General features: G+C 41.3%; 1 protein-coding gene across 9 annotated transcripts in view; it reads right to left on the reverse strand.

Moving 5' to 3' along the window:
- Positions 1–4,378: 4,378 nt before the first annotated feature.
- Positions 4,379–19,191, reverse strand: part of LOC128025197 (myocardin-related transcription factor A) — a 32,175-nt gene continuing 17,362 nt past the window's right edge. For 2 of the 9 annotated variants that reach the window (XM_052611282.1, XM_052611287.1), the window contains 16 exons: positions 15,310–15,375; positions 12,933–12,988; positions 12,778–12,853; positions 12,302–12,448; positions 11,504–11,664; positions 11,020–11,136; positions 10,660–10,913; positions 10,045–10,216; positions 9,445–9,834; positions 8,317–9,228; positions 7,992–8,186; positions 7,322–7,420; positions 6,822–6,962; positions 6,597–6,683; positions 6,397–6,457; positions 4,379–5,753 (listed from right to left, as the gene is read on the reverse strand). In XM_052611282.1, the coding sequence (XP_052467242.1) occupies positions 5,233–5,753; positions 6,397–6,457; positions 6,597–6,683; positions 6,822–6,962; positions 7,322–7,420; positions 7,992–8,186; positions 8,317–9,228; positions 9,445–9,834; positions 10,045–10,216; positions 10,660–10,913; positions 11,020–11,136; positions 11,504–11,664; positions 12,302–12,448; positions 12,778–12,853; positions 12,933–12,988; positions 15,310–15,375 (3,455 nt within the window). In that variant the 3' untranslated portion in view covers positions 4,379–5,232. Of the gene's footprint in view, positions 5,754–6,396; positions 6,458–6,596; positions 6,684–6,821; positions 6,963–7,321; positions 7,421–7,991; positions 8,187–8,316; positions 9,229–9,444; positions 9,835–10,044; positions 10,217–10,659; positions 10,914–11,019; positions 11,137–11,503; positions 11,665–12,301; positions 12,449–12,777; positions 12,854–12,932; positions 12,989–15,309; positions 15,594–16,776; positions 17,228–19,191 lie in introns of those variants that run through there. The other 7 variants (XM_052611280.1, XM_052611284.1, XM_052611279.1 and 4 more) reach the window with 7 other exon arrangements.

Raw genomic sequence — 19,191 nt, forward strand, 5'->3', positions numbered from 1 at the left:
TATGCCCGGCTGTGGGAAAGCATCTCCCAGGAGGAGCCACAGAGGTCCCCTCCACCTACCCAGCTGCCAACGATCCCTGAGGGTCGTGTCCTGGCCGTGGCAACCCTGGGGGATCAGGCAACCCCCCCCCAGAGTCCTGAGGTGCCTCCCACACCCGTCGGTCTCCCCGGGAAGCGAGGGAGACGGTTATCGTGGGAGTCTGCCTCGGAATCGTCGGAGTCAGCCCTGCCAGAGACCGAACTCCCCCAACCCGCCTCTGACCCAGCTGTGGTCTCTGCACCGCGCCCAAGGAGGAAGAGGAGGAAGAGGAGGAAGAGGGGGCCTGCCGGTCCTGTGACCCCGTTTCCTCCCGTGCCAGCAGCGGAGAGCGCTGGCGTGCCCGTACCAGCAGCGGTGGGCGTGCCCGTGCCAGCAGCGGAGAGCGCTGGCGTGCCCGTGCCAGCAGCGGTGAGCGCTGGCGTGCCCGAGCCAGCAGCGGTGAGCTTGCCCGAGCCAGCAGCAGTGAGCGTGCCCGAGCCAGCAGCAGTGAGCGTGCCCGAGCCAGCAGCAGTGAGCGTGTCCGAGTCAGCAGCGGTGAGCGCTAGCGTGCCCGAGCCGGGAAAGAAAGCTGTATGCAAGTCGGCAGTCGTGAGAGCGGAGGAGAGAGCCGCGGCCGACTCTGCAGCAAAGACTCTTGTACAGTCGGTTTCATCTCATAAGGAGATGCCAATTGTCCTAGCTGCTAAAGCATTTTCTGATTATTTGTCCCGTCTTGTCCAAATTTTAGAAATCCCCGTCAGTCCTGTCTTGTCCCCTGACCCTGTCCCCAGAAGTCCCAAATGTCCAGCCGTTGTCTCCCCGTGTCCTGTTGATGTGGCCCCGTGTCCTGTTGATGTGGCCCCGTGTCCTGTTGATGTGGCCCCGTGTCCCGTTGATGTGGCCCCGTGCCCTGTGGTCCCCCCGTGTCCAGTAGATGTTGTCCCCCCGTGTCCCGTAGATGTTGTCTCCCCGTGTCCAGCCGTTGTCTCCCCGTGTCCAGCCGTGGTCTCCCCGTGTCCTGTTGATGTGGCCCCGTGTCCTGTGGTCCCCCCGTGTCCAGTAGATGTCGTCTCCCCGCGTCCCGTAAGTGTTGTCCCGCGTCCCTTGTCTGGTCCTGTCATGTCCCCTGTCAGTTGTCCCGAGACCCCTCCCCGCCCCTCACCACCCAGACCTGCCCGTACCCCCCGTCGTCAGCCTTCGTCCTGTCCTCCTAGGATTCCTACCCCTCCCACCCGCCCTGGTCTGTCCCCCATGAACTTTGTGGTCCCGCCCCCTCCCCTTCCCTGTTTGTTTTTTTTGATTTGTCACCCCAACCCTGCCGTTGTGTACTCATGTTTGCCTTTGTTGTTATTTGTCATGTCCTGTTGGTTTGTGTCTGTGTCCCAGTCTGTCATGTCAGTCATGTCCCGTGTTTGATGTTCCCTTGAGGAGCGTCTGGAAGCCGCTCCTTAAGGGAGGGGTTCTGTCATGATCCTGCCCTCGTGTCCTTGATTTTTCCTAGTCTTGAGGCAGGATCATGGCAGACCCATGTTTTGTGTACAAGCGCATGGCCTTGTCTTTGGGCCATGTGCTTGTGTTGTCTCGTTCCCTTGCCCCGCCCCCCTTGTTAACCTAGTCGTGTCGTGATTGCCCTATCTGTGTCACCTGTCGTGTCTTAATTGTTCCCCCTATTTAGATCTCCTAGTGTGCTCTGTCTTGCGTCGGTTCATTGTGTTACTTATGTGTTTCTCAGATGTGTTCCACACTTGTGACTGTGATTGTATCCTGTATACCGTGAGTGTTTGTTTATAGTTAGTGTTTAGTGTCTTTATCTGGTCAGCCCTGTCTTGTTTGGTTATTTAGTCCTTACCCTAGCCCTTGTTTTCCCCCTCGTGGGTTTTTGTTTTCCCTTTTTGTATTTAATAAACCCTTTTGTGTTGAATCCTGTCTGCACCTGAGTTCCTCCCTTACCAATACCTGACACAAACCACTCCAATCATGGAGTGAAGACATCATCAAACATCTAACTTCCTCTTATCATCTTGTTTTTTTTAATCTCTTGTTTGCTTTAAAGAGTCTGATCTTCACTATCTCCTTCGTTACTCAAGACCGCCTGACAAAAAGTGTCCAGTCCTCACTGTCAGGCATTGCCTCATTTTGTGAGGCTGAAGAAATGATGCCAGCAGCTCTGAGCAATAATGAAGCACATAATTAGCGTAAAACAAGCTATGCAATTGCAAAAATATCAGATGAATTTACCATCCTTGAAATCAAGATCTCCAAAGCACTAGCTGCGCAGGCAAGCCTTGAAATGTTTACCTTCTACTTGTCTGTCCTTCCTTTGACTTGGATCAGTGAGTGAGTTACCAGAATTTTTACCTCAGAAACCATGTATCCATACACAAAGACAAGATCTACTTCAGGACCATATAGCAAGTCTGATATTTTAGAATCCAAGCTAATTGTGTCCGTTAATCATCTGTAGTTGAACCCGGAGATTCAAATTCAAATTCTGGTACGACTAAAATCCTCAGCTTGCGGGATTGGGAAATGTAAAATCAAATAGTGATTACAGAACTCTTTTAGCAAGGAGGGGAATCACTGTCACTCCACAGATACTGTCACTTGTTGAACTGCTGTATAAAAGTTATATCACACTCGCTATCTGAATATCAGCACAGCTGTCATTCAGACCAACAGCAATCTTGCCTAGTGTGATATTCCTTAAAAGGTTAGTATTAAAATATATCTATGTACTTATAAGTGCTTCCTGTCTGTTCCTGTACTGGGTCCTGTTTTGCTTTTTTCTTTTTTTACCCAGATATTCCTGTCAACTGGGCACTTCAGCTATTTCTGTTGTCAAATTTATATTAAGTATATTCAATATATTTCTGTATTCATGTACATTTATTGTTTTATTAAATTATATGAGAATTGTATTTAAGAACTACACAGACGCTTTGTTAACAGTGTTTAAATATATCTGAAATAGGAGTGTTTGTATAAGATACTATTTGTTACGTTGGTAATGCCTGCAGAATTGTGTAAAAACGGTGTTAGGTTAATTAACTAGTCATACAAGGGCTTTTAACAACGATTGGAGAAACAAAACAAGAAAGGCTACCAAAAATGTATTTTGAAAGGCAATTTAAAGTTTTATATTCACATTGAAAAGGCCTATGAGTGAACAGAACAACCAGTAAACTCCGAAAAAGTAATGCTTAAAATTGTGAATTAGTTTTCAAATGTGGTTTGTACCTCAAACAATGTCTCTTTACAAAATAATTAAAAAAAAACGCAGAAATGCTTTTGATGATTTTGGCCGTTACAACCTACGTGTGACGAGTGACTCTTTCACGAGCCTTAAACCATCAGCATTCTCCAGGCACGACCGGAAGGTAAAATTCAAGATGTCAGTCACGGCTGTCGAGGCAGAAATTATAAATATTTGCAATATTTTAAACTCGGCCTCCTCTAACAAAAACACCTACGCTTGTCATATGATAATCTGATTCTGGGCTGTAGATCTCTTGCGCCATCTTTTGGTCACCGGTGATAAAGCAGATTACAGTAGACAGTATCACAATAAAACTTCACATAATACATTCTATTCATTAAAATGTGTGCCATTAATTTAAGGTATACTTAAGTGCATCAATGTTCCTTTAAGGAACAGTTCCCATAATAATCCTGTCATCATTTCAACACCTTGTCATAAAAGGTTATACATTAACCTCATGTTAATGTAAATCTGTGAAAGTTTCTTTCTTCTGTGGAGCACATTTATGACAATCTTTATCCCCACTTCATTTAATAGTATGAAAGTGGATGGTGACAAACCATTAGTCGTCAATATCTCATTTAGAACATCATACTGATTAGTGGTGTGTAAATGATGACCAAATTTAACAATTTGGGCAAAACATCCCTTTAACACCAATTCAATCGTATTCGATCTCCAGCCTTTAGCCTCCTTATAACAGAAATATCAGTTCTCCACACAGTAGCGCTTTGGGTTGAGTTTTTTTTTTTTGGTGATTTTTAATTGTCTAAATAAGCAACTGAACTACTTAAAACGAGCACTGTGCATCTCAAAAGATAGCAAAGTAGAAATATATTTTTAAAGCCTTATTTGCTTATGTGGTACCAATGGAACCTTGACTACTGAAGGATATACTAATGACTCAGGATTTTTTTGTTTTTTATTATTTAATACTATTTTGAAAACATCTATTTTATTTTTATATTATACAGAATAGCCTCTACAGGAGTAGAGCAATAAAATCCCATTTGCTTCAACTGCAGAATAATAAATGACCATCGTGGATGAATGTACGGTGTATATGTGAGCCCTGGTGAAACAACAAAACAGACTCCATGCTGCATTTTTTTCTTTTATTTATTTAGTTTCTTTTTTTAAAAAACAAGAAGTTCCAAATACTCTGAAACCTGAACCTCAGCACTGACCTCCACCAGCGAATCGCTACAATCAGGGGGAAAAGAACGAAGGTTTCATCAATACATGATCCTAAAATACAGCAATGCATAGAGATCTGGTGAACGTCACCAAACCTGGTTCCCTGCAGATCCCATTACATTGGGTGTAGACCAGAGCGCCAGTCGGGTCGGCTCAAGTGCAATGTTTAAAAAAAAACTAACAAGCCAAAAGGGTTCAAAAGCAAGGGTGTCTATGACATCTCACATTTTTCCTCCATTTAGTTTGTCGATGGAAGGAAAAGTGTGAAACCTGTAGAGCAGAACTACACCTCATAATGGTTATGAGGTCACAGCTTTATTGAGAAATAACAGTACATGATGCCAAAGATAGGTAGTGGAGTGTACAAACTGGGGTGCTTAAAGTGAAAAATGATCTTAACCAGCATAGACAATTTTTCTAATTGCTAGGCCAAAATATGGATTCTTTTGTTGAGCTGTCGATGATGTGAGAAGTTGATGGCAGGGTCCAGATTGGTCTCTCTGTTGGCAAAGGCAACAATGCCATGTGACGTAAAACATTTGGGTATGAAGAAAAAAATGAGAGCTTAAAATTCAGTGCTTATGAGAGCCTATCAGCCGCAGGAACTGTTTAAATACCATTTGGCATTGGAATATTAAGAAAAAAATGAAGCTATTTAACATAAACATCATGTGCGTCTGGAGTGTTTTGTGTACAGCCTATACACAGTAACGTTGAAGGTGCTAAATTGTGTCTTGTCAAGCAATTAAGACCAAAAGCTACAAACATGAGTCCCAGTGGAGCTGCAGATCTGAACTGTCCAAAAAGTCTGCAGAGAATACACTGGGTGGGGTGTGCGAGCTCAGAGGGGCAAGAACCATACCCCCACTGTTAGAATTGCTGCCCCCTCCTCCCACAGGTATGTCCAGCCAATCCATGCCATCCAAGGTGGGGTCTTCAAAGTCCAGGCTGGCAGGGTGGAGCGAGAAGCTCAGGTCACTGGTGTCCATTGGAGATGAGGGATGGTCCAGAATACTGGAAGTGCTCAGCATTTGATTGTGGAGGTCATCGATTAACGTCAAAGGTCCGTCCGGCTCCACACCGAGAAGAGGGGCACCGGTGGTGCTCTCCAGGAAGTCCTCCAGACGGCCTGTTCCAGAGCAAGGCCTGTTCTGGGTGTCGGGGTGATGTGTGGGTGGCAAGAAGTGGTGCGGAGAAGGAGGTGGGGATGGAGTGGGTGGGCTGGAGGGGAGGTCTGACAGGGAGGGGTCTTGACTGGCTTTAAATCCAGAGGAAATTTCTAAGATATGGAAAGAAGAGAGATTTATTATCATTTTAAAAATATATTCCCACCCTACTGTTCAAAAGTCCGTGGTTGGTATGATTTTTAAAATGTTGAAATGTTAATCAAGTCTGTATTTATTTGATCAAAATACAGTAAAACTATAATTGTTATTCTTTAAAGCAACACTATGTCAATTTTGGCGCTCTAGCGGTTAATAAACAGAACTGCACGCATCGCGCGGATAAAAAGTTCTAACTGGAGCTACTTCTCCAAGTTTATGTCTATGGCGAATCACGCAGGTATGTGTTACTCCGCAGCGGTGACGACCCGAACAGACTATAATAGTCCAAAAATAATCACTTATTATAAATGTACCATAGTGACTTGGGATAAGACAAAAAAGGCGGTTTGGTATATTAATTTATGCGGTACTCGCTCATTATATATATTTTGCAAATGTTGAAATGTTACATAGTGTTGAATTTTGTGGAAACCATGATGCAGTTTTTCCCAAGATTCTTTGATACATAGAAAATCCAAAAGAACGACATTTATTTGAAGTGTTTTGAAATATTTTAAATGCCTTTACTGTCACTTTTGATAAATCTGCTGAATAAGATGATCAATTTCTAAAGTAAAAGGTGCTTTTTTTTTTTACCTCCACTCTTCATCAGGATTTCAAACAGATCGTCTATTTGCTGGTTGTTTGAGACATTATCCTGTAAACAGACAAAATCACCAATGTTACACACAAAAAAAAAAAGTTTAAACTGAAAAAGTTGAAAGAAAGAACAAACGAAAGAAAAAGAAAGGAAGAAAAGAAGAAAGAATGAGAAAGAATTTTTGTAAAGTCCATACTTTGAAATGCTGAGGAGGGTGAGGGTTCGGCTTTGGGGAGGAAGGGGTAAATAAAGTGTGTCGATCAAAAGATGGGCAAATGTCCTCCTAAAATTGATGCAGATGATGGGTGGAGGAAGATTAAAATAAACAACAACTAGCTTTAGTTCAAAACAAAGCAAGATGGAGAAAAAGACAGAAGGAAACTAAAAAATAAGGGCATGGGTATTAATGCATGTGCAATACCTTAAACGAAGGGGGTGAGGAGGGTTTGCTCAGCGGGTTCGATTCCTCACAGAAGAAGGGCTCAAAACTGGCTGGTGCAGACACTGGCTGGCTGGACTCTTTAACAGTTGGAGTTTCCAAGTGGAGCCCTACTTTCTGAACCTGAAAAATGTGAGATTTCAACATGGATCAGCTGATATGAAAAGTCCTATTGATGCATTGCAGATGAGCAAACACTAAAAAAAAATATGTCTTGCAGACAGTCTCTGTGATGTACTTGTGCTATCAGGGTGTAAATCAAACTAATCTAAATCAAATCTATTGGAGGTTTACTCTTATAGATTGAAAATAATGCATGCTTATTGTCTCTCATCATAAACTATTTGTACATATCTGCTATACATCTCTGTGTTTCATGTACTTCTGAAGATTTCTAAATCAACAGAGCTCTCTACTTCATGCTATTTTTCAGAACTGTAACAGGTTTGACAAAAGCACGGCCACATGTTATATACACATACTTTGGTGACGGGCTCTCTGACAGCTTGTGATTGATTGGCAGAACTAGCCATACTAGTAGATGACTGGCTAGGAAGCTTGGTAGGAGTTGACTGCAATCTCTGGAACACAACAAACCAACAAATCAGCATATTAGAATGATTTCTGAAAGTACATGTGAAACCGAAGACTATAGTGATGGCTGCTGAAGATTCAGCTTTGCTATAAATGGATGCATACAATGCTCTAAATTCAATGCAAAGGGGCAAAGAGATTTTTCTTTTAAAGAAATTGCTGTTGAAGGACTACAAAACACCCCAAGAGCTTCTTCCTGAGTTTCCAGACAACACAAACACACTGGATCAGCTAGCCAATGTGAGCCCGACAGTGTACTTCTGAGGGAGGGGCTTAATAGAACCAGGAACAGAACTTTTTGATGAGAACAGAAAAAGCAATGAAAAATAAAAGGTAAAATGTGAATATAATGCGTTTTTTTTTAACTGCACCCCATAAACACAATGTAGCCATTGAAAAAAGCTGATCAACCACCCCTTTAAAATTAATACAAGTCATTTTAAATTAAAATAATATTTCACAAACTTAATTGAAAACATGAGAAAAATACCTAACCAAAACTTGAACGGTACTGTATATAAAATAATTTTTTTTTAAGACAAACTGTGGTTTAGTCACCTGTAGAGTAATCCATCCATTGGTTTTGCTCTGAGGAGATTTTCCAGTCAGGCTGTCCACACTATTACTGGTGAGTGCAATCAGATAACGGTTGCCATTACTGTCAGTGACCAACGTGGGAGTGGGGTGAGCTTTCAGGAGATCCAGTGGGAAAGATGTAGTAATTGGAGTACTAGACTGCTGGTTGACGATCACCTGTGGAAAAAAAAAAAGTATATATATATATATTCAATGATATATAAAATGTAAAACAGTGGCAGGAACTACATGAAATAAAAAGGCATACAATACCATTCAAACAAACGGAGCTGGAAATGTTGCTGACCTGTGTCTGTACCTGCTGCTGTGGCTGATTTTGTGGCTTTGGCTGCTGCTTCTGATTGCTTTGTTGCTGCCTCTGCTGGATGATGAGCTGCTGCAGCTTTTGTTGCTGCTGCTGTTGCAGTACCTGCGTCTTCTGTTGCTGCTGCAACTGAGTCTTTTGCTGCTGTTGTAACAGAGTCTTCTGTTGTAGTAACTGTGCCTTCTGCTGCTGCTGCAGTAACTGTGTCTTCTGCTGCTGCAGTAACTGTGCCTTCTGCTGTTGCTGCAGCAGCTGCATTTTCTGCTGCTGCAACTGTAACACCTGTGTTTTTCCTTGCTCTTGCTGCAGTTTCAGTGGTTCATTTTGCTGCTGCTGATGTTGCAATAACTGTGTCTTCTGTTGCTGTACACCTGGTACGTCCACCAGCATTTGCTGCTGCTGCAGCCGGTGAATTTGCTGCAGTTTGAGTAGAGTCTGCTGCGAACACTGCGTCTGGATCTTCTTCTGGGGCTGGACTTGCTTCAGCAGGTCCTCTGTTGTGTCCATTTCATCCTTAATCTCTTCCTTTACCTTCACTTCCACACCGTTAGACAGCAATGGTATTTCAGCGTTACCCGTGTTGTCCGTTATGTCTGCGGCTGCTCCACGCTTACCCTGCTCCAGCTGAGAGCGCAGGGTCTCCACCAGCCTCTGCTTCTGTCTAAGCATCCGTGTCAACTCCTCGATCTGCTTGTCCTTCTCTTGAAGCATTTGGTCTTTGTTCAGAGGAGACACAGCAGATCCTGTTGCTGCCACGGGACCTGGATCCTTAGACAGCGGACCCGGGTGAGAAAGGCTGCAGGAGGACTGCATCTGCCCATGAGACTCCTCTTTAATTGGGGAGGGGTGGTCTGGAGAGGGGTGCAGGCTGAGCTGAGTGAGAGGCGAGGAAACCTGTGAATGGAGAAACACAAGTTATTAAAAGAACGTAAACACTGAACTAAAATAGAAAAGAAATAATGATAGCTTTAAGCATCACAACATATGAAACATTACTCTTGAGATCTGCTAAATACTACTAAAGATTAGCATTAGCATGATTTAAATGATCCGTGTTTTTAAAGTTTTAAAGTATCCACAGATTTTTTTACCATTTCATCACAGACCTACCATTTCTCCAAACACATCCCCATTGCAGCTTGCTTCATCAGGACTCAATGCAGCCAGAGAGCGGTCAGAGGGGGTCGGAGATGCAGGAGGAGAGGAGCTAGTGCTGCTGAAGCGCATGATTTGAGGTGGAGTGCTGTGGACCCGGGTGGTAGCCGTTACAGGAAAGGCTGACAATGGAACAACTGTATCTTTCGGGGCTTGATGTGGGGTGGCACCAGATGACTGAACTGACACCTGTGGTAACTGAGCAGGGCCGGGTTTTGTAGCTGCAGCCCCTGCGGCTGATGAACCATTCTGCTCCTGGTAGTTCTTCAGTCGTTCGATCAGATCATTCTTAGTGCCCGATACTGTCAAACCCCTCAATTTGAGCTCATGTTTAAGTTCAGCAACCTGACAGAAGAGAGATGAAGAAAAATCAGTTTCACATTATCCACCATAGAGTGAAAAAGTTGAGATCTAGATGGAACAATCTGCATCATTTTCTCCAAAGTTTGCAACATTGTGATTCATTTCAGAGATAGCTGGTTTGTCAAAATTGTCAAAATTAATGGTCAGTGTTATTGCTTTAGTGTAAGTAAATAAATTACAACTGTTACCCACTTTGAATTCATCCAGGTTTGCAGGTAAAGTGCTGGGCTTAGCTCCTCCCACTGTAGGCTGGCTCTGACGATTGGGCCCATTGTGATTGGAGGAGATTGTAGAGCATGTGGAAAAAGTCTGGGAAGGGGAGGGGCCTGGATTGCTGGATGTTTGCTGCTTTTCAGCAGGAAGTCTGGATTTGAACAGATTTTTTTTGTTTGTTGATAAATCTGTTGTATGCACACTTTCTCAAGCATGGTGGCTCAAACTAGTTTTGCCTCAGAACTCCGTTTATGCAACCTACGTTTAATTTTGGGTCATATTTTGTTTTACTTCACATAGTTTTGTCTATTTTGTAGACAAATAACTGTTTCTTGATCAGCATAGAAGTATGATTTCTGACTGCTGAAAATTCAGCTTTGCATCACTGGAATAAATGACATTTTAAAACAGATATAAACAGAAAAAAGCTAGATAGATTGCAATAAAGTTTGCAGTATTACTGTTTTTTTTTAATCATATAAATACATTAAGAGAAAAAATCTTACCAACCCCATACACGAACATAAAATGCACATACACAATTATTCACAACACAGTAAATAAAGTCTCCATATCCAGTTTGGTTGTACTCACTTTGGAGGTGCGGGTAAGATAGTGTGGTAGTTGTAGTGCTGCTGTTGCTGGTTGATGATCTGAAGCTGAAGAAAGAGCTGCTGCTGGTGGAGGATCTTGGCGTACGAGGAGTCCAGTTCAGGAGGCGGCTCCCGGTCGTTCTTCTGGTCAGGTGGGATATACTGGTGATATTTGAGTTTCTTCACTTTGGGCTTGTTATCTTTGGGTTTCTTGGATCGTTGTGATGTCCGATCCGTGCTGGACTTGGACTGCTGCTTATGTTGCGGGCAAAGCAAAGAAAACATTAGTGATGAAATCACATTAGTATTGGTTTAGACTGAAAAATTTAACTAATGATAGGTTTGATGGCTTTCACTTTACCTTTGCATGTCCTGTTGGTGGACGGGAAGAGTTTGTCATGTTAGTTTCACTGGTTAGATGCCGTGGTGGAGAAACATTGGATACAACGAGAGGAGGAGGAGGGGCCTGAGTGAGGAACTACAATAAATACACTGGTTAAACACAGTATGTATGGTATGGTCTTAAATGCATTTTCTACATTGTCCTCTGTTTCTTAACCTTGCAGATGTTGCTTTGTGGCTTATAATGAAGTAATTTAAAATACAAAACTATTTAAAGGGACAGTAATCTTTAAAATACAAATGGTAAAAAGCAGCTTGAACATTCTGCTAAATCGATCCATTAATGTACAAAGAAAGAAAAAAATAATACATGTTTAAAACAACATGACGACATGCTGGGATGAATGGAGCATTTAAGTGTAGAGCAGTGCTGCCCTCTAGCTGAAAGCACAAAAGCAATATTCTATTCATCTTTATACTGAACAACTGAAACAGCAGTATACCTGAGTGGGTGAGAGGTCTCCATTCATTTTCAGCATATCAGACGGGGAGTGTTGAGGGGCTAGACCCAACGGAGAGTCCTGACTGCACTGGGGGTCCGGTGATAGGGCATCACTACTGTCCTCGTCCAGTGAGGAGCTCTCACCCTTCGGAGACTCTGTACCTGAAAATACACGTAAAAAAATAGTTGTCTGATCTGTGCATGGACAGACAGAAGTCTGGTTCACAGTACACCTAAGTTCACTCAGATTCCGTCATTCATTACTCACCGTCATGTTCCAAACTGATACATTTTTAATAAGCTATAAGTTTCTGTGCCTCCATTGAAAGTTCAGGTAACTAAAACTTAGAAGATCCAAAAAAGCCATTAAGATGCCATAAAAAAATTCCATATGAATCAGGTGGTTTAATCCAAGTTTTGTGAAAATGGTTTGGAACAACATGAGGGTGATTAAATGATGACAGGATTTTCATTTTGGGGTAACTATCCTTTTAAGACATCGATGACAGTGAAACTTCACTTATATTTAACAGAATAAGTGGTGCTTGAGTTGTGAGTGAGACTTTTAAGTGAACAAACTGACAAATATATACAATTAAAATGCCAAGGAATGTTATTGACAATACATATAGGTACAATTTTCCTCTTTCATTGTCAACTTTGCAAATAATAGATTTGCACCGTTGTCATTTATAGAGAAACTGCTCATGGTGTTTATACAGTAACACTGACAAAGCTGACAGTGCTATACAAGCACATGCAACATAAATGCTGTTTTTGACAGTGGTTACAGACTTACCAATGAGCGTGTGCACAGGGATTATGTTCTTGTGGATGAGTTCGATGGGTCCAGGGCGGTGGGAGATCTTATCATTGAGATCATCTGCCAGTCGGGCTCTCTTCAGCTTCAGCTGCTTGGCCTGCAGTGAGGGCTCAGCTGAGGTCTCTGTGAGTGACATAAATATATTCATTAACAAATGAATCACTTCCTTTAAATGTAAATACCACCTAAATTCTCCTCTGAGAGTCTACTGACTCAATTAGTATTTTTGCATGTTGATCAACTACCCGTTCCTCATTGTTACAGAAATGGAAAAAATACTAAGGAATATAGAAGTTATAACAGGAATAAGGCTTGGGCTATGGACCCTTTTACTGTGCAGAAGGTCCATTGAAAGAGGAAGAAAATGCATAGCAGAACAATGTCTTGCAATTGAATAAATTATTTTGTATTACTCCGTTTTCATATTTAAAAGAGAATGATGTGACCCTCACCTTCGAGGATGTGCATTCTGACCAGTTCTGACCTCTCTGGCCGACTCCTGATCTTCCTCTTCAGGTAATCCTCAGTCTGTACCATTAAAAGAGAAAACAAGTGTCAATCAAAGATGACAGATGTTTTTTTCAAAAGGAAAAAGACAGTCACTCACGCGTGCTCTCTCCAGACTTTTCAACTGTTCATGGAAGGCAGCTGGACTCTTCAATGCTAGAACAGAGACAGAGAAAGTCTTACTTTCTTATGTTCAGTCATAGGGATGTCCATTTGGGTCATTGTAACTGCCAGGTACACTACAAATTAATTAAGCGATTATTTAGGTTTGAAAGCAGGAGAACACCAAAATGCTTTTTGTACACAATACATTTGGAATGTTTTTGCTCAATCACTGCCATGACTTCCAAGTTTTCAAATAGTCATGTATCTGTTCCCACTTGTTTCCCTTAATGAATTGTATTTGATATTGAGGAACTATGTAAGAAGACTAGTTTTTAAATGTCATACATAAAGGTCATACATTTAAAAAGAGAACATCCCCTTATATTAGATGGGCTCAAATCACCTGCTGAAAGAACAAAGGAAGTTCAGTGTGTATATCCATCTGCCTGAAAATGCACTTAAAATAACAGTTATTTTTTTTATTACTCTTTACTTTTTCAAAAAATTATTTTTTGCTAAATAGTTTGCCTCTGGTCATCTTTGAGTATACCAGTATATTCCAAAATTGGTAGAAACTGTACCTGTACAGTGTATGTACATTATATACTGTATTTACTATCACAACAGCAGACATTTTTTTCTTTAAAAATAGGGGGAAAAAACAAAAACAAGGACAGTAAACTGCACATGTGATTGAGCTGTAATATGAAATGAATAACAAAGTAAGATTGTGATGTAACAGCTAAGATTGGGTAACTAAGTTGAAATTTCTGAAACCACATGTTAGGGTCAGCAGTGATCTGCCTCGTCTCTCTGCAGCAGAGACTCTCAAAAATAAACCAAAAGTACTGTGCAAAGTCTGGGGTCGGTATGGTTTTGTCCGCATAATCGAATGATTATCATCATTTTTCTTGTAACTTAATGAGATTACGCTAAATATTTAATTTAATTTCTCAACTGTAACTAGTTTTTTTATTCTCGAAACACGAAAAAAATTTTTCTCGTAAATTTAATTAATTGTCTTTTTTTTCAAAAAATGTTGCAAGTTTTTTTTCCTCGAAACACGAGTTTCTCGAAATTTCATTCTCAAGATTTTAATTCGATATTTTTCTTGAAATTGAACGAATTTAATCTCGGATTAGAATTAATTTTAATCTTGAGATTTTTGTTTACATTTATTATTATTATTGCTTGGCCCTAATCCTTTTCCGTACTGAACTGTAGAGTTCTGGATAAATCACATTAAAAATGTTTGGAAAATTGACATAACCTGCATTGTGACGCAAATGTGAATAACATTTTTTGAAAAACAAACTTTCCCTTAATATAAATTTAATCTAAAATCCTTGGTGAAAAATTCAGTTGACACGTTATGCGTCAACTACTCTCATTCAGTTACAAAATTACCGTTACAAAATCTTTATGTAATCCTGCAGGCTTCTATGTGGAGCAATGAAAAAAGTATTTTGTTAAGTGGAATTGTCAATAAATACTGCAACACAAGTGTTAAGGGCTGTTTACATTTTTGGCTGTCGTTTAAAGAGCAAAGCTAGAGCTGCTTAAGCACTTCCTCCTTCCCACAGAGGCCACACAGACAGTACAGTGTGAAGACAGCAAATCCTCTTGCCTGATGAGCAGAACATAGAATAAGGAAGTGGAAACAATAGGGGAAGTAGATCCACCTGATAAAGCAACAACGGGCCCTTTCACAATGACTGTGTGTTGGCAATCAAGAGTCAAGAGATCATGCCAAACCACATCTAGAGAATAGTCCCATCCATTAATGCCTGCTGGAGCCTATAAACAAAATACAAGTTTTTGCTGCTATATGCAGCCTAATGCATAAACTGGCAGGAACATAGATAAGCTCACGATTATTGCTTTTGAATGGGTGTCGATTACTACATGAGCACTGTTGAAATATTTTATGTCATTGTCGATTTGTGCAGAATGAGCTGCTGGGAATGTAGCAATATCCTTCATAGTAGCATGAAATACATGTGGCCATTGCTGCACCACAACAGCTAGTTACTCATTGACATACTCGACCATAGCGAGAGTCTGCATATCCTTGTGGCTATACTGTATAACATAAATATCTCAGAATGCTGTCATTATACCTAGCTTTGAATATACAGTACCCTCATAAAGTGTTTGGACACTCTGGTCACGCTTAATATCTGAATGTCACTAGATTAATTTATACATATTTGAGCGTGACTTGAATGTCCAAATACCTTATGAAGCAACTATAAATACAGCATTCCTAAAATCAACTTATCAATTCTTTGCAATCTGCTTGTGCTGTATGTAAATGCACATATGCACATGTGTGATGCTTGGCAAAGCCAGAAGAGTAAAATCAGACTTACGAGGCATGATTCCTTGGCTGACCAGTTCCTCTCGCGTCCTTCTCTGTTGTAGTTTGAGCTGAAGAACTGCATTGAGAGAGAGAGAGGAAAAGGGTTCAGATAAAGAGAATGACAGATTTGAGATTCACATCAGGGCAGCTGCACTATAGCATAAGTCAGGACAAGAGCTCGAAAGGGCCCTCTTTCAGCTTCTTTCTAAGTAAAGAGCGAATGCTGAGGGGAGGGACTGTGAGTGTTTAGGTTGTTTGGGTTGGTTTTCATACTTCCCGTTTAACCACACTCAACTACTTTCCTGAATTCAAAAAGTGTGACTGAGATGCAATAGGCGTTCTCCAAATCAGGAACTTGCGTGCTGGCACAACACAGTTGCGCAATGATTATATAGAGGGTGGTGTGTAGGCAGCATGAGATATTTGTTATTGTTATTGCTTTGTTCAGTGAAAGAAAGCCGTTACAGTACTATTATGTCAAATGCCACGTCAGGAGGGGTGTGGCCCAGGACGCTTTAGAGGCGAACGTGCACCTGCCAGTCCTGACACAATGATGTCATCAACCACATGGCATTGCTTTATGTGCACTAGTCAGGGGCTCTGACCTTCACAGTCACAACGTCTGGGGATAAAGACACCAGAACATCATCTGCACATGCCAAGAACCGCCAAACACTCTTTTTGTGATATAAACCAGAAATAAAATAAAGGTTTTTCCATTGACATCCATGACTCCATGAAGAACCTTTAACATCCATAGTAACTGTATGGTGGTCAGCTGTGAGGATGTGAACCCTGTGCTTTTAAATCAGCGCCACTTTTTGGTCGCAAGTTCCCATAAAATCCTAGAACACCCACTCCAGTTCTCACTTGCAAAATGATTACAAAAAGTTTCGCAATTTCTTCTAAATTCTTCCTATTCCCACTTCACTTTAACAACCATTTTTGACCACCCCCTCCCTAGAGCTATTACTGGACCCACTGAAGAAGAAACACAAGCCCTCTCTCGCACCTCTCCGAGAACCTGGCTTGATGCTGTAAATCAATCAGACACGTTTAAATGCCAACACTCTCTCCATCGTCTCCTCGCCAGCCTGGAAAATTCCGTGGGAGACCTGGAAAGTGTGGCGTCAACATCCGGGTCTTGAAACAAAAAGGAAAAAAGAACAACGAATCATGCAGGCAACTGGGTTAATCCAAGAGCCTGTGTGTCTGGGGTCTTAATTAAACACGCCTCTTGCTGACTGGCCTCAAAGCCCCTGGGCCTGGCACAGTTTACAGGTCAACCGGTGCTCGCTCTTGGCTCGGTACGAGCAGCTGGGGTGATCTCACCACCAAGTCACTAGAATAATCAGGTCTGACATGTTAAGACTCGGGATAAGCGCCAATGAAGCTTAATTCAGTGTATTAGGTTAGATGCACACCTGGAGGGTGCTTTATTTAGACTCTATAAAAGCATAGAAACAGCAATCCCCACCTTCTTTGAGGCTATGATAAGCATGTCTGTCACAGTCCAGAGTCACAGACAATTTATCTTCACCGTTTTGGACTGGTTGATCCTCAAAAGAAGAAGTGTCAATATGAAGGCAGTGGTTTGTGTCCAGCATGTTTGGATCCAGTATTGAAAGTCTCTTGAAATGTTGAAAAGTCAAAACTGATATTCCATTGGTGGTCCAAAACGAGGAACACGGATTTTACAGCACAAGATTTCCGTAACCGTTGTTAGTCCACAACAATGTATTTACAGCGTTTCAAATCACAGAATTGGAGAAGAGACGGCTTCAAAACAGACTCTATTTCTTCCAAAATCTAATCCTTGCTTTTGTTCTCAAAGTTGGATGCAGAGGCTCTACAGCTGCATTACGCAGAGTCAGAAAATGAAGCTAACGCACCTAACGGTGAGGACAGCAGAGCACAGAGCCTGCTCTGCACTGAGCAGAAGACATTCACAGAACAGCGTGTCTCTCACTCTCAAACAGAGGAGGGTCTGCTGAGTGCCAATGACTGCTCGCTTCAGCTCAGCTGTTGCCTCTCTACAATCTGGCAGACCCCCATTCACCCCCTCAGCTCTTTTTCACTGGTTCATTAGGCTAGCATATATATACATTTGAACTAGCATTCAAAAAAGTTTAAATGCTCTTATTCTGTTAAGGCTGCATTTATTTGATCAAAAATACAAACAGTAATTTTGTGTATTATTATTAGAAATGTAAGTTCTCTGTTTTAACATACTTTCAATTGTAATTTATTCCTTTGATGTGTTTTCAGCGTCACATGATCCTTAAGAAATCATTCCAATATGTTGATTTTGTTCTCAAGTAACATTTCTTATCGTCAAAGCTGAAAACCACTGTGCTGCCTAACATTTTTGTGGAAATCATGACTACTTCAGTATTCTTTGTTCGAAAGTTCAAAACAACAACATTAATTTGAAAAGTTTGCTACTGCTGTTGCAAATAAAATATGTATTATAAAGACCAAAGCTAATTCAAATGAAGTAAACAAATTAAGTATATTCACATTATATTCCAACTTACACAGTTTATTTACTTTCAGGGTCATGAAAATGTTCTTCCATTGTTAGTGTTTTAGAATAAAAATATTGCAGTTCTCATTAACAGTAACAACACTTTCAATTATATACAGAGAAAACATTTCTTCTTAGTTCTTTTATATGGTCACAAACTAGAAGCTTCTAATCTTGTTTCTGGCATGCAAATCAAGTGAAATTATTATTATTTTTTTTTCAAAAATCAGAAACAGATTAACCCTCTTGCATGTAACAGCCAACACAGTTCACATTTCACGAGGTATTTAATACAGAAAAATGTCATGGACTCTAAGAAATGGTGTCATGTGGTGCTCCCGGGACTCCTGATGACATGATCAGAGAGAGCGAAAGGAAGGAGGTCACAGGACAAATGTAGGTCTCCTTTGACCTTTCCTTTCTTTCTGGCAGATAAAGCACAGGAGTTTGCCCGTCAGGGCTCGAGAGGCTCACATACATCACACATGTTTGACTGTTGGCGAACCCCCTCATCCCCCCACCGGGTCCGCTCTCAGTTTTAAATAGTAAGGCCAGCTGGCCAGAAGGCTCTATATTCAGCTCAGTATCACCTGTGCAAGCACTGGATAGGGTTACCCACTGCTATCCCAGCGATACACACATTTTCTAACAAATGCACGCCAAAACAGAATTCCAGAAAGTGAAACACTAAAGGACGGCTACTGTAAAAAAAAGATATATACATACTTTGTGATTCACAGAAGTCAGTCATACAGGTTTGGAATGACATGATTTGTGTGAACTCTCCCTTAAGAAGTCCTGCATGGGTTAACAAGGTGGCAGGAAAATTTCAGATCACTCAGCATTTAATAAATGCCTTCTGGCCACTGAATATTCGGTTCAGATTAAATACGCTAATGTAAACACTCATATAATCTTTCTATATTATGGGGAAATGAAGACCACTATGCACAGACCCCCTAGAGACTAAAACATTACCACGATCTGCTTTTAGCCCAGCAGCTCATTGCTGTCATCATCACTTGGTGAGAATTCACAGCAGTTGACGCTCATGCTGTAATTGACTACAAGGGCCCAGCACTGCGAGGTGACGACTGACCACAGAGGAAGTCTATTGTCAGCCTGTAGGCTACACCCAAAAAGTTGACACGAACAAAACACCACCTTTATCAAATAAAGCATCATAGATAATAAAGTCAAAGCTCATCAGGCTCTCAGACAGATCTAAAATACCGAGTTTTTGCAGCTGCCATGTACGCTTTTATATTTAAAACATTATTTTAAGATTAACTTAACCCATAACCACCACTAGATATTTTGAAATATATATTTAAAGTCATGAAAACCATCTCCACAGTCTCAAAA

This window comes from Carassius gibelio, chromosome A12, assembly GCF_023724105.1.
Source record: "Carassius gibelio isolate Cgi1373 ecotype wild population from Czech Republic chromosome A12, carGib1.2-hapl.c, whole genome shotgun sequence".
In the NCBI taxonomy this organism is placed as follows: Eukaryota; Metazoa; Chordata; class Actinopteri; order Cypriniformes; family Cyprinidae; genus Carassius; species Carassius gibelio.